Here is a 15515-nt window from a genome sequence, read left to right as displayed (position 1 = left end):
CGTAGTGGACGGGGGTCTTTTCCCCAGCCAGGGAACCTGGGACCTTCTGTGCACAAAGCAGTTGATGGGCAACCCAGTCAGATGGGCAGGGTACAAATAATAAAAATATTACTATTATTATTTGTAGTATTATTATTTGTATTGTTACAGCTGAGTTGCAGCTCTTCTTTTTTAAAAAAATAACAAGTTAAGATCCTAGGCCTCATGATTAGTGCTTTTTTCTACATACCCACCATGAAGTTGTTACAGGAAGTGCCACACTTCTTAGCAACAACAAAGGAGGTGCCGGTACTACCTACGCTTGAGTACCCCCCTGAAAGAAAGCACTGCTCGTGATTCTGACTTAAAATCAGAGCCTAGGAAGGTGCCGTAAACCAGGTGGAACCATTGGTCCATGTAACTCAGCTTGGTCTACACTGACTGGCAGCAGATCCCCAGAGTTTCAGGCAGGGAGTCCTTCTGAGCAGGTGCCGGCGATGCCTGGGATTACTTGGGAGCAAATCTGTAGAATCATAGAACTGTGCATTTGGAAGGGGACCCATGGGTCATCTAGTCCAACCCCTGCAATGGGGGAATCACAGCTAATTCGGACACTGCTTTCCAGCCTCTGTAGCTGGAGGTTCCATTACTAGTGGCTGGCTGATACAGTAAGATCACATCTTATGTGGGGGTTCGGGTGCAAAGGAAATTGCGTATACCGCAATTGGGGGGGGGGGGGAGAGAGAGAATACGCCATATTCCCAGAGCCTCTGCAGTCCAAGTGCAAAAAGCTTTTAAACTCTCCACCTTGTTTGGATTTAACCTGCACAATTTCAACCAGCCTGCCCTCAACCGCGTATGGTAGGAATTGCACAAGTGTAATTCTGCGTAAGATGCAATGCGTCTGCCCTCACCAGACTCCCCTAATCCCCTTTCACATGCCTGGAGGCCGTTGGAGGATGGATGGTGGTTAACGGCTTGAGGTTGAATCCTAACAAGGCAGAAGTTCTGTTTCTGGGTGTGGGCAAGTGTGGGGGATTCCCTGGTCCTGCATGGGGTAACTGTGCCCCTGAAGGACCAGGTGTGCAGCCTGGGAGTCATTTTGGACTCACAGCTGTCCATGGAGGCGCAGGTCAATTCTACGTCCAAGGCAGCTGTCTGCCAGCTCCATCTGAGACTCTACTACCTGCCTGCTCCCTGTCTCACCAGAGTGGGGCATGCCCTGGTTATCTCCCGCTTGGACTACTGCCATGCGCTCTCCGTGGGGCCAATTTGGAAGGTGAATCAGAAACAACTAATCTAGAATGCAGAAGCCAGACTGGTGACTGGGAGCACCTGCCAGGACCATATAACACTGGTCCTTAAAGGATCTACATTGGCTCCCAGTACGTTTCCAAGCACAATTCAAAGTGTTGATGCTGACCTTTAAAGCCCTAAACGGCCTCATCCCTGTATGCCTGAAGGAGCATCTCCACCCCCATCGTTCAGCCTGGACACTGAGGTCCAGCTCCAAGGGCCTTCTGGCAGTTCCCTCACTGCGAGATGGGAAGCTACAGGGAACCAGGCAGAGGGCCTTCTTGGTTGTGGCGCCCACCCTGTGGAACACCCTCTCTTCAGGTGTCAAGGAGATAAGTAACTATACAGCTTTTAGGCGACATCTGAAGACATCTGAAGGCATCTGAAGTTTGTAAGTGGTTGGTGTTTTACTGTGTTTCTGTATATGCTGGAAGCTGCCCAGAGTGGATGGGGCAACCTGGTCAGATGGGCAAGGTACAATTATTATTATTAATTATTATTATTATTATTATTATTTCAAAACCTCCTATGTGAGCAGCCACCACCTTGTGGCAGGGAGTTCCGCCAATTAACCAGGCTGTGGGAATAAGGAAGAGTAAACATCTTTAATAGCTGAGAGACCTCCAGAGAACCAGCTGGCTCCCCATACACCTCTGCAGAGACGGGTTACCCACGTTTTCTACACCAAGGTTGAATCTTTCCCCGTGCCCGCCATTTTGCGGGAGAGCACATTCCTCATTTCCTGTGTGACGCCGTTCCATGGCTTCCCGTGGGTTTGCAGGAGGCCGGACTCCACCGAGAGGGTCCGGTGCACCCGGGGAGCACTGTAGCAATCCTTTTCCAGGGTTAGCTCGGCGCTCCCCGAGGAGGTGATGTTGCTGCTGGCTGGTGTGGTGAGGTGGGACTTCTGTTCAAGGAACGGCGGGTAGGAAAACTCCCGGTGAATCTCTGGGCGTGGCCGGGGAGCAGGCATGCCCTTGGTGTTGTTGAGGGGGGCAGCGGGCAGCTCCCCGCTACGGGCCGAGTCATTCTCGTAGAGGGTGTGTGAGAGCTCGCCCTGGCTGAGCCCCGTGGCTTTGGCAGCGCGGATCAGGGCGTGCGTCACAGTGATGAAGAGGACCAAGATGCCTGACGAAAGGACGCAAGCGCTGGTGATCCCGGTTTCAGTCTCAAACTGCACCAACATGTACATGGAGAGAGCTGGAGTCGAGGGCGAGAGGATGCAATTTAATCCACAGCAGTGGTTTTTTTATACAGATAAAAAAGAGAATGCCGACACAGTAAACCACGGTTTGCTTTAACCAGGTTTGACTGTGTTTGGACAGCACAGGAGGCCACTGTGGTTTGTTCAACTAGGGTTGCTATATATCCTCTTTTTCCTAAGCACAACCTCTTTTTCATGGGTATGTAAAATGAGAGGTGTTGCAATCCAAAGTCGACAAATGCGTCCTCTTTTTGCTCTTCAAAATATGGCAACCCATTTCAACAAATCCGCAGCAGTTATTATTTTTTTTAATAAAAAAGATAATGCTTGCACAGTAAACCATGGTTTGCTTTAACAACATTTGACTGTTCGGACAGAACAGGATGCCACGGAGTGCTTTTAACTGTGGTTTGTTCAACAGACTGGAAGTTTTCTGGCAGATAAGCACTAGAATTAGAGAGGGGGCACAATTTAGTATACATCAGTGATAAAAAGAAGTCTGTAGAGTAAACCGCAGTTTGCTTTAAAAATGTTTCTGTTGGTTTTAAATGCCTGCATTATTTTTTTTAAATGGAAGTATTTCTAGATTTACACACATGCATAAGAACATAAGAGCCTGCTGGATCAGGCCAGTGGCCCATCTAGTCCAGCATCCTGTGGGTTAAACCTGCAAGCAGGTCCCCAAAATGAGAGCCCTCTCCCCTCCTGAGGTTTGATGCAACTGGGAGTCAGAAGCATTGCTGCCTCAGACAATGGAGACCGAGAACAGCCATCATGGGTCACAGCCGCTGAGAGTCGCCTTCTCCATAAATCTGCCTAATCTTTCAAAACCATCCAAGCTGGCAGCCATCACTCTGTCCTGTGGCAATGAGTCACGTAGTTTAACTCTGTGCTGCATAAAGAGATCCTTCCTTTTGTCTGTCCTGAATCTTTCAACATTCAGCTTCCTAGGATGTCCATGTTTGTTGCTGGAGAGGAAGGAAAATTTCTGTCTATCCACTTTCTCCACTTCTATCCTGTCAACTTTTACTTGCAGTTTCCCTAAACTAAAAAGCCCCCAACACTGCAAACCTTCCTCATAGGGGACTCAGTCCGCCCACTTTCTCTGAACCTTTTCCCACTCTGCAATATTCTTTTGGACGTGAGGCAACCAGAACTGTGAGCAGCTTTCCTGCTTTCTGTATTATTTTCTAAAACAAAACAACAACAACAACAATAATAATGTACGTTTTAAGCATTGCTCACCTTGAGGGCCTGTGAAGAGAGAAGCTTTAGCTCAGTTGGTTACAGTGCTGATAGCACCAAGGTTGCAGGTTTGATCCCCTTATGGGACAACTGCATATTCTCCACCCCCATCATTCTGCCCGGACACTGAGGTCCAGCGCCAAGGGCCTTCTGGCGGTTCCCTCCCTGGGAGAAGCAAAACTACAGGGAACCAGGCAGAGGGCCTTCTCGGTGGTGGTGCCCGCCCTGTGGAACACCCTCCCACCAGATGTCAAAGAGATAAACAACTACCTAACGGTTAGAAGACATCTGAAGGCAGCCCTGTTCAGGGAAGTTTTTAATGTGTGACATTTTAATGTATTTTTAATCTTTGTTGTAAGCCGCCCAGAGTGGCTGGGGAAACCCAGCCAGATGGGCGGGGTACAAATAAATTATTATTATTATTATTATTATTATTATTGCTGCTGCTGCTGCATTGCAGGGGGTTGGACTAGATGACTCTAGGGGTCCCTTCCAATTCTAGGGTTCCTGAATTAGAGACAGCTTTCTTTGAAAGCGCTTTTGCACTGGTCTCACCGGCAAGAGCTAGTCTAAGGAGTGGGCAGGGGGAGGAGCCAAACTCACCTGCCAGGTAGGCCGAGACCCCGCAGCAAAACAGACCCACGGCCACGTGACGCACCTTCCGGCTGTCCACGAGGAACCAGTCGCCCCTGCGGCAGCAGGAGGAAGGAACAGAAACCTGTGGTTAATTCATTTTCACGTATTTATATGCAACGCCTCCGTGGTATCGCCTCGAGCTTTAGGGAGTTACATCAGCGAAGCAGGGGCTGGGGGTCTCTGCCCCAAAGACATTACACTCTGCACCAAGCTAAGCAGTGGGTTCCTTAGCTGGGATTCCTGCATTGCAGTGGGTCGGACTAGATGACTCTTGGGGGTCCCTTCCCTATGATTCTAATGCATGGTGTGCTCTGTGTGTTGCCCCTTCCCAAATCCTTTGTAGCCTCTCGTTCCTTCTCCCTCCCTCTGACCCGGCAGTGCTCTTCTTCGACCACTGAGCAGACCTGCCAAACTCAACAGGCCTGGCGAACGTTGGCTCCTTGATTTCAACACGTCTCCTTTGAGTAAGACCCCTTACTCCGGTTCATGCTAAAGCTTCGAGAAATATTTGTCCTAAAAGTGTTTCCACAGGACATGGGGTGTTTGTTTTTTTCTGGAAGGAGGGTGGTGTTAACCCCCGGTTCCCCCCAAGAATAAATCAAATATTTGCACCTCAATCGGTAACTGTGGAGATGAGGATTGGGGGGGACGACAGACGCCCCCACATGAATGGTGTTTTTTAAAAACGCAATGTTGCAAAGGGACGGTGTCTTGGGAACAGAGAGAAAATATTGGACGCCCTCCCTGCTCCTTCCTCGCCTGCCATTGTCCCCAAGAATAGAGAGAGCTTTGTTTTGACCGTCCCCTACTTTCCGAAAAAAAGGAGGGGGGTTCTCTGCAGGCCTGGACAGACTTTGTTTGCAAAACTCTAAGAAAAAAAAGGAAAATGAAACAGGGAGAGAAAGCATGGAGGGGAGGGGGGAAACTCAGAAAAGAAAACCTCAAAGTGGTAATTCAGAATGACAGCGGCAATGTGGGAAAAGTTGGCGGACGTGAGCTGGAAGGATAATGAGCAGAGTTTCTCATACGGCAGGAATTTTTGGACGGGTGTGGATGGGGGCCCCAGCACTGTGGAGTAACGTAAAAGCCAGTATCATGCAATGGCTGATTAAGTCCAGAAATTGCAGCAGCGGCTGTCAAATCTGTCCTTCCTGCAAATGCGTTGTTGCTGTTTTTAAAAAACCAAGTTTCTAGACCACATGACAGAAGGTGTGCCTGAAAGTGCTCCAGTATTTTTCGATTATGGATGGTTCACCAGCTACAGCTCTTTAAAAAATAAAAAAGGCAAAAAATCCCTAAGTTTCTAGGTCTTATTGACTGTACTGGACATTACAGGGCCCACTTCAATCTGGTTCAACTTCTGGACCTTACAGTGTGCTTGAAAATGTGTGGGCAATGCTTGCTTGAATCTGGCTGTGTGTACGAATGCTTTAAAAAAAAATGTTTCTGGATCTTTTGATCACAGACATGCCTGAATATGTGGGCAACGCCTGCTTAAATCTGGGGTTTGTGTGGCTTTTAAATCAAGTATTTATCACTATGGAGATGAGAGTGTTTAAACCTTGTTTCTAGACCTTGTTGTGACACAAGATGTGCATGCAAGTTTCTAGACCTGTGTGTATGTGTGTTAAAAAACCCATGTTTCTGGCCTCATGACACTACACCACATTCTTGAAAGCATACCCTCCAATATTTCTCCAATGAAAATAGGGGCATCCTATTGCATAATAATAATAATAATAATAATAATAATAATAATAATTTTATTATTTATAACCTACCCATCTAAACTGGTTTGCTGCCGCCACTCTGTGTGGTTTCCAACATATATAAAAAACATAATAAAACATCAAACATTAAACAACTTCCCTCTACAGGGCTGTCTTCAGATGTCTTCCAAAGGTTGTCTAGTTACTTATCTCCTTGGCTTGGGGAGGTCATATAACTCCAGCCCTCCCACATTTCTCTGATGAAAATAGGATGTCCTAAGGTGAAGCGGGACATTCCAGGATCAAATCAGAAACCAGAATGGCTTCTATAAGTCCTGGACTGTCCCTGGAAAATACCACTTTGAAGGTCTGTGAAAGTTTGTAGAATTTAGGAGTGTGTGTGTATGTGTTTAAAACATGTTTCTAGACCTCATGACACTGGACATGCATGAAAAGTTTCTAGACCCTATGAGTGTGGGTGTCTGTGTGTTTAAAAAACCAAGTACCGGTATCTAGATCTCATGATGTTGGACATGCACTGATGTGCCTTCATGCTCCTAGGTCAGCTCAGCATGAGACTCTTAATCCCAGGGCTGTGAGTTTGAGCCCCGTGTTGGGCAAAAAGATTCCTGCATTGCAGGGGTTGGACTAGATGACCCTTGAGGTCCCTGCTATATATTGATTTTTATCCTTTGAATATTTTTAAAAACCTGTTAATTTCAATGAATTGCTGTACATCGCTGTGAACCAGAGGTTAGCTTACAATCAAGAAGTACGTACATTTTGTAAAATTTAAAAATAACAATTAATCTGGCATGAGACTCTTAATCTCTGGGTCATGGGTTTGAGAACCAGGTTGGGCAGAATATTCCTGCACTGCAGGGGGTTGGACTAGATGGCCCTCAGGGTCCCTTCCAACTCTACAATTCTATGAGTCTATGTTTCTGGGTCTAGGCATTATGACTGGATGTGTGTGTGTTTAGAAATCCAAGTTTCTAGACCTTATGATGACCTTCAGGGAAGTGCCAGGGCAATGCCCGCTTGAATCTTAAACACCTGCAGTTGTGGCACCAGTTCTGCCAACTTGCTCTCTGCCTTCTGCTTCCAGCAATTTAACCCTGACCTCCTGACATCCCAGCGTGTCGTTTCTGAGCCGTGCTAACGCATGTAATGCCGTCGTTTCTTTCGTGTTCAGAGACAATTTGGACATGCCTTTGGTTAATGATTTGGAGGAGGGCTGCAAGGGGCAAGGAGAGGTGGGGAGCATGAACAGCCACCTTTGACGAAGGTGAGCCAGACCCCGGCCTCTGGGTCGCGTGTTCAGAAGAAGGCCTTTCTTCTGGAATAAACTCAGGGGGCTACAAGACCCCGGAAGCCCATGGCGAGTTAATTATGGCGAGTTCCTTGGATGGGTGGACGGATTTCATTTTATCCCATACATACTGGTAGAGCCCGAGACCCCTTAATCTCAGGGTTGTGGGTTCAAGTGCCATGCTGGGCGAAATATTTCTGCCTCGCAGCGGGTTGGACTAGATGACCCTCATGGTCCCTTCCAACTTTGCAATTCTATGGTTGTATCTCACTTTTCTTCCAAACCAGCTCAGGATAGGAAAGCAACAGATTGAGGTTGAATCCTGACAAGACAGGAGGACTGCTTTTGGGGGACAGGAGGCGGGCAGGTGTGGAGGATTCCCTGGTCCTGAATGGGGTAACTGTGCCCCTGAAGGACCAGGTGTGCAGTCTGGGAGTCATTCTGGACTCACAGCTGTCCATGGAGGCACAGGTCAATTCTGTGTCCAGGGCAGCTGTCTACCAGCTCCATCTGGTACACAGGATGAGACCCTCCCTGCCTGCACATTGTCTCGCCAGAGTGGTGGATGCTCTGGTTATCTACCTCTTGGACTACTGCCATGCGCTCTGCGTGGGGCTACCTTTGAAGGTGACCCGGAAACTACAACTAATCCAGAATGCGGCAGCTAGACTGGTGACTGGGAGCGGCCACTGAGACCATATAACACCGGTCTTGAAAGACCTACACTGGCTCCCAGTATATTTCTGAGCACAATTCAAAGTGTTGGTGCTGACCTTTAAAGCCCTAAACAGCCTTGGTCCAGTATATCTGAAGGAGTGTCTCCACCCCCATCGTCCATCCTGGACACCTGGGTCCATCTCCAAGGGCCTTCTGGTGGTTCCCTCATTACGAGAAGTGAGGTTACAGGGAAGCAGGCAGACGGCCTTCTCGGTGGTGGCGCCTGCCCTGTGGAACGCCCTCCCACCAGATGTCAAAGAGAAAAATAACTACCAGACTTTTAGAAGACATCTGAAGGCAGCCCTCTTTAGGGAAGCTTTTAATGTTTGATGTATTAGGGCATTTTAATATTTTGTTTGAAGCCGCCCAGTGTGGCTGGGGAAGTCCAGCCAGATGTGCGGGGTATAAATAATAAATTATTATTATTATTCGAGATGGCTTAAGAGCCCCCTCCCGCCCAAAGAAGCAAACTTCAGACCGATGTCCCCCCCCCCGCGCCCCACGAGAGCCCCCGCACCTCTTGACCTGGCCAGTACGCACCTGTCGGGCCCCAGAGCGCCCCCCGTGGGCGCGCACCGCTCGGCGCCGCAGTAGCCGTGCAGGAGGCTGAGCAGGAGGCAGCTGAGGCTCAGCACCAGGCAGAGCGAGGCCAGCACCGCCGACAGCGGCAGCAGCACCCGGCGCGCCCCCTCGGGGAGACCCGCCGCGCCCGCCGCTCCGGCCCGGCTGCCCGCCTGGATCTGGAAGATGAGCATGGACGCCAGGACGGCCATCAGGCCGGACACGGTGCCGAAGAGCAGCAGGGCGCCCAGGGCGCGCGGCCCGTAGGGGGACGGAGGGGGCGCCGGCATGGGGAGAGCGAGAGGCGGAGAAGGTCCCTGGGCGCCGTCGAGGCAGCGCTTGGGAGGCGGAGGCGAGAGCGAGCGGGGAGGCGCCTCGAAGGGGTGGTCCGATCCTGCCGCCCCCCGGTCACCCGTCGCGGCGCCGCCTGCGCAATTGCGCGCCTAAGGGACTAGCGCCTTGAAATCGGTCAACTGCAGCGGAGCCAGGAGCCAGGACAGTGGGCGCTTGAAGGGCGGCACGCGCGGGGGGCTGCCTGACCCTCACCCAGTTTCCCATCGCGGCTCTGATTCCCCCCCCCCCCACCTTAGGGTCTTGCGCCTTGAAATTGGTCAACTGCGGCGGGGAGGGAGAGCAGAGATCGGGAGACGGGGGGTGCTTCCGCGGATTAGGGACTAGCGCCTTGAAATTGACATACGCCATGATTTTCTGGCAAACCTGGAACTAGACTTGGTAACCAAAAGCAACGCTGATATTATGGACTTTTTATCATTTTAACACCTGTGCAACCACTCATTCTGCCTGCCTCTTACAGTTTTAATTTCCTCCAGCTGTTATCCTTGTTCCTTCTGGGGGGTGGGGTGGGGGGGTGTGAAAATTAAAAAATGCCTAAAGAAACAACAGCGACTGGCACCCAAGGCCCAGGGCAACGCTGGTCCCAAGCAACTGGCAGACCTCTTAACCAGACAGGAATCCTCGTTGGGCAAAAGATTCCTGCCTTGCAGGGGTTGGACTAGATGACCCCCAGGGTCCCTTCCAACTCCACAATTCTATGATTCTGCTTTTTCCTCTCCCTGAAACAGGGCAAGAGCCTCTCAGCCAGATGCATAGATTCAGGTGGTAGCCGTGTTGGTCTGACACAGTCAATATATATATATATATATATATATATATATATATATATATATATATATATACACACATATATATATATATATATATATTAAAAAACATAGAGACCAACTACGTGAAAACTAGGGCTAATACGCTCAGGAACCTCACCAAAATGCTGGAGAGGGTGCACCTCCACAGGCACAGACCTCCACATGTGGTGGGAGTGCCCCAAAACCCAACTATTCTGGACAACAACCATACAAGAAATACCGTAAGTACAGTGGCATAGCGTGGGGGGTGCAGGGGGGGCCGGCCGCACCGGGTGCAACATCTGGGGGTTAGGGTTAGGGGGCGCAAATCCACGGGTTAGGGGGCGCAAATTACTTGCCTTGCCCTGGGTGCTGACAACCCACGCTACGCCACTGCGTAAGTAAAATAACCAAGCAAGTATTAGAAATCACCCCAGAATTGGCCCTACTAAACATCTTCCAAGACAATAATGCCCACTTACACCACAAAGAACTCATAACCCACCTACTTTCAGCAGCCAGAAGCACCATAACCAGACACTGGAGAGACCTGTCAGGAGTAAGCATGGACCAATGGCACCAAATAGTATGGGAAACAGCCCTACTAGAAAAATTAACCAATAAATGGAAACTGACATGGGGACAAGCAGAAGAAGACGCCTTTACCCCAGTATGGCTCCCCTTTATCACATACACAGCTCAAGAAGACAACGACAAAAATCCACCAACAGCATAGAAATCAATATGGCTAACCTGATCCAAAACACCCACCCACCTCACTCACACACGAAAACAAAGATCACCACAGCCAGTCACAAACAAACAATCACACCCTAGGCCAACCCCAACCTCTCTCACCACCAAAGGAACACAAGTGAACAGCAGAGAACCAGCACGAGTAACGCGGACACCAAACCCTACATACATTACCGTAAGTAAAATAGAAACATTGCCACCCGACCCCCCCATCTCCCCCCCTTTTCTTCCTAATGTCTAAAGAAATGAAACTGATTTGTAAAAATGTTACATGGAAAAGAAAAAATACGAGAGAGAGACATTGCACACACTTTTGTAAATCAAGAAAATCTTTAATAAAAAAAAGAGAGAGAGAGAGACCAACTATGTTTGTTCTTGGTATAAGCTTTGGTGTGCTGCCATCTGAAGGCAGTGCCCAAAAGAGCCTTTCTCCCCAGCGTGGGAGAGAAGCCCGCCAGCGTCCGACCCAGACGGAAGGGTCAGCGGCCAGGCCTGCTTTCCGTGGGTGGCTTCTTCCGCCACAGAGCTCTGTTGGGGGGAAATGGGAGCCAGCCTCTAATTTTGCGGGGAAGGGATTGTTGACTTTGGCAGGACAGGCTGTCTGGGCTCCTGATGCCATGCAGCCCCTGGGATTTTCCAGGTCCCACATCGCCAGGATCAGAGATGATGCTCTGAAGAGGCCTGAATCGGGCTCGGAAAAGAGATTTTGTGACCATTTCTCTGCCCATTTCAACAGGTCCGGTAGGCTTGCAAAGAGCGCCACAGAAACCTGTGCCACCTGTTTGGCGGGGCAATGGGCAGGGGGCCGTTTCCCCTTTCAATGGACGCTTAGTACTTTTTATCACTTTTTGACATTTCATTTCACTTTGCAGCAACAAAACAGACAACAAAGAACACCTTATAACCTGATCCAATACAAAATGTCATGATAAAACATAACTTGAAATTGGAATGACTTATATCAAATAAAGTAATATTCAGTGATCTATTAGAATATAATAGCACACAATGAACTGGACTCTCAAAACAACAGAAAATAACAATTAAACAGAAATTCACTCTTAGCATTATGATAAATAATTACTGAACTATGATCAGTAAAAATGGCCGCAAGTCACAATGCATAAAATATCACAATACATACAAAACCATGTAAAAGGGTCAAATTGAGAACATAGAAAATTATGTTTTATGACATGTAGCCTGAACTCAGTCTACCCCCCAGTGAAATGGGTTGACAGAAGACTCAGTCCCAAACAAAGATGATGACTTTCTTTGCAGAGCACATAGCCTATGAAACTTTTTGCCTCAAGATGTGGAATCACAGAAACATAGAGCTGGAAGGGACAATGAGGATCATCCAGTCCAGCCCCCTCCAGTGCAGGAATCTTGCCCCACATGGGGCTCGAACCCGTGGCCGTGAGAACAAGAGCCTAATGCTCTACCAAGTGAGCTGTCCTTCACTCTGAAAAGGATTGGAGGCTCTTAAAAACACATTTAAAGTACATCCTCCACCCCAAGGAATCCTGGGAACTGTAGTTTACCCCCTCACAGAGCTACAACTCCCAGCACCCTTAACAAACTATGATTGCCAGGAATCTTTGTGCTTTACATGTATGACACGAGGTTACGATGAGTGAATTATAGCGCCTGAAGAGGGCGCCAGGCCTTCTCTAGAGTCAATGGCATGAAAGTCCCAGCAAACTCAGCAGGAAGAAATAGTCAGAACTTTTAAGATCAGAAATATTCCAGATGAGAATCCCTACGGCTGGTTTTTAAGATAATCTATAGTAGATCATTCACAATACTGGCTTATTAAAGAATCATAGAATTGTAGAGTTGGAAGAGACCGCCAGGGTCATTTCCCCCAACCACCTGCAATGCAAGAATTGGGCAAGAACCTGGAGGAAAAGAAGATAGGAGACCATCCACCTCAATATTGCCTACACTGACTGGCAGCAGCTCCCCAGGATTTCATTGCCAGCTGTCCCTGGAGATGCCGGGAACTGAACTCGGGACCTTCTGAGTGCAGAAATGTGTTACAGAGCTACAGCCTTTCCCCGAACAAAGTGAGGTGGATATTATTATTATTTACTGAATTTATATACCGTCCTATACCCGGAGGTCTCAGGGCGGTTCACAGAATAAAATCAAAATGTAGAACCACAAAATAAAAACAACAACCCAATAACCTCCCCCCATAAAATAAAACACATCTTATTTATTATTATAGGATGTCAAACAGATCAACCAAGGGCCTGATTAAAAAGGAACTTTTTGCCTGGCACCTAAAGGTGTATAATGAAGGCACCAGGCGAACCTCCCTGGGGAGAGCATTCCATGAATGGGGAGCCACTGCAGAGAAGGCCCTGTTCTCAGTGGCGTAGCGTGGGGGGTGCAGGGGGGGCCGGCCGCACCGGGCGCAACATCTGGGGGTTAGGGTTAGGGGGCGCAAATCCATGGGTTAGGGGCACAAATCCACGGGTTAGGGGGCACAAATTACTTGCCTTGCCCCAGGTGCTGACAACCCACGCTACGCCACTGCCTGTTCTCGTGTTGCCACCCTCTGGAGGAGGAGGCACATGTAGAAGGGTCTCAGAAGATGATCTCAGGGTCCAGGTGGGTTCATATGGAAAGAGGCGGTCCTTTAGGTATTGAGGTCCTGAGCCATTTAAGGCTTTATAGGTCAAAACCAGCACTTTGAATTGGGCCTGGAAACTAATTAGCAGCCAGTGCAGTCGGACCACGATTGGTGCAATATGCTCAAACAGTCTTGCTCTGGTGAGCAACCTGGCCGCTGAATTCTGCACCGGCTGAAGTTTCCAAACCGTTCTAGTCCTCATGATTTTAAGTGGTTATTTTAAACAGGAAATTGCCTTCTACATAGTCAAATACAGCTGGTCCATGCAACTCAGTACTGTCCACACAGACTGGCAGCAGCTCTCAAAGGTTTCCAATGGGGGGGGGCATACCCAGTCTCTATTTGGCAGTGCCAGGAATCAATGCCTGCATTTTGTCTCTGGAACTGCAGACCCTCCAAGTGACCCTATTTTCCAGGGACAGTCCTAGATTGACAGAAGCCGTCCTGGCTTCTGATTTGATCCCAGAATGTCCCGCTTTTCCTTAGGACGTCCCTACAGTGGTACCTCTGGTTAAGTACTTAATTCGTTCTGGAGGTCTGTACTTAACCTGAAACTGTTCTTAACCTGAAGCACCACTTTAGCTAATTGGGCCACCTGCTGCTGCTGTGCCGCCGGAGCACAATTTCTGTTCTCATCCTGAAGCAAAGTTCTTAACCCGAGATACTATTTCTGGGTTAGCGGAGTCTGTAACCTGAAGCATATGTAACCCGAGGTACCACTGTATTATCATCAGACAAATGTGGGAGGGTGGGGAGTTTTGTGACCCCTGAGCCAAGGAGATAAGCTACAACGTTTAGAAGGCACTTGAAGGCAGTTTTTAAGGTTTAATGTTCTGCTATGTTTTATATACAGTGTCTATTGGAAGCTGCCCAGAGTGGCTGGGGCAACCCAATCAGATGGGTGTGGTATAAATAATATAATTTCTATTATTATTATTATTATTATTATTATTATTATTATGGAATAGGACATCCCTCTTTTCACTGGAGAAATGTTGGAGCGTATGTCAGTGTGCAGAATGGCTTTGACTGGCCGGCTAAACCAGGTGAGGGCAGCTCAAATCCTTGGTGACTTAGGGACATCCCTGCCTGCAAAGTCAGAGTGGATGAGGTCAAGAAGGCTGCAGAGGGAAGTGAGGGGCAGACGGGACTCGTCCACCTGGGAAGGGAGTCCACCTACGAGAAGGAAATTCTGATCCTAAATCTCCACTGCCTCGTGGGATATCTTTGGGAGAAGATAAAGGCTCAGGAGTAATCCCTACACAAATTCACAAGTCCCTAAGGCCCTTGGATGGGCAACCCCTGCAGCCAAGCTGGTGTCCACCATCTTGCTCTGCTTTCCTTTGGACCCCCTCAGTGAGGCCGAGAGGGGGGTCTTGTCAGCTGGGCAGCCCAGGACCCCAGACCCACAGCCCAGGCTTGCACCCCGGGGAGACAGACAGATGCCAACCATGCCTTTAAGCCTAGAATGAGGATGTCTCAACATGGCGTGCCCTCCAAGGCAGTAAACATGCATCTTTCTAGGGACTGTGGTTAAATCTTCCAATTCTGCAGAGATGGGCAGGCAATTAACCGGGGTGTTAATGAACTAATCCTAATGGTTTAATTGCTAATCTTAATTGCTCCCAGAGATAGTGGGGGGAGAATCACTTCTGATGCATTTGTCCTCTGCAGACCCTGCTCCCCAAAAGCAGTGTGCATATGTGCTTCTTCTGGACCTCCCCCCCCCCCCAAATCAGTTTACTTTGCAAGTAAACTGGTCCTGAGGATAGATAACGACTGTGGCCAACGTCATGTGTACAGTGGTACCTGGGGTTACAGATGCTTCAGGTTACAGACGCTTCAGGTTACAGACTCCGCTAACCCAGAAATAGTACCTCAGGTTAAGAACTTTGCTTCAGGATGAGAACAGAAATCATGCTCCAGTGGCGCGGCAGCAGCAGGAGGCCCCATTAGCTAAAGTGGTACCTCAGGTTAAGAACAGTTTCAGGTTAAGAACGGACCTTCAGAACAAATTAAGTTTTTAACCTGAGGTACCACTGTACAATGGGATGCGGGTGGCACTGTGGGTTAAACCACAGAGCCTAGGACCTGCTGATCAGAAGGTCGGCGGTTCAAATCCCCGCGACGGGGTGAGCTCCCATTGCTCGGTCCCTGCTCCTGCCAACCTAACAGTTCAAAAGCACATCAGAGTGCAAGTAGATAAATAGGTACCGCTCCCGCAGGAAGGTAAACGGCTTTTCCATGCGCTGCTCTGGTTCGCCAGAAGCGGCTTAGTCCTGCTGTCCACATGACCCGGAAGCTGTACGCCGGCTCC

At 48.9% G+C, this 15515-nt stretch overlaps 2 protein-coding genes across 2 annotated transcripts in view; both read right to left on the bottom strand.

The window, feature by feature from the left end:
• The window catches only part of NCAN (neurocan), a 250113-nt gene that overhangs the window by 118097 nt on the left and 116501 nt on the right, over positions 1–15515 (bottom strand). The gene's annotated exons all lie outside the window — the stretch shown is intronic.
• On the bottom strand, positions 1862–8949 carry TMEM221 (transmembrane protein 221; the record flags this gene model as incomplete). Its single annotated transcript, XM_079960893.1, has 3 exons — positions 1862–2475; positions 4328–4413; positions 8639–8949. 3 exons carry the CDS (start codon positions 8947–8949, stop codon positions 1955–1957), a joined length of 918 nt encoding a protein of 305 aa, XP_079817019.1. The 3' UTR covers positions 1862–1954.

The sequence above is a fragment of the Podarcis cretensis genome (assembly GCF_951804945.1).
Source record: "Podarcis cretensis genome assembly, chromosome: 18".
NCBI lineage: Eukaryota > Metazoa > Chordata > Lepidosauria > Squamata > Lacertidae > Podarcis > Podarcis cretensis.
Note: the sequence above shows the minus strand (reverse complement) of the source record. Positions and strands in the feature narration are given on the sequence as shown.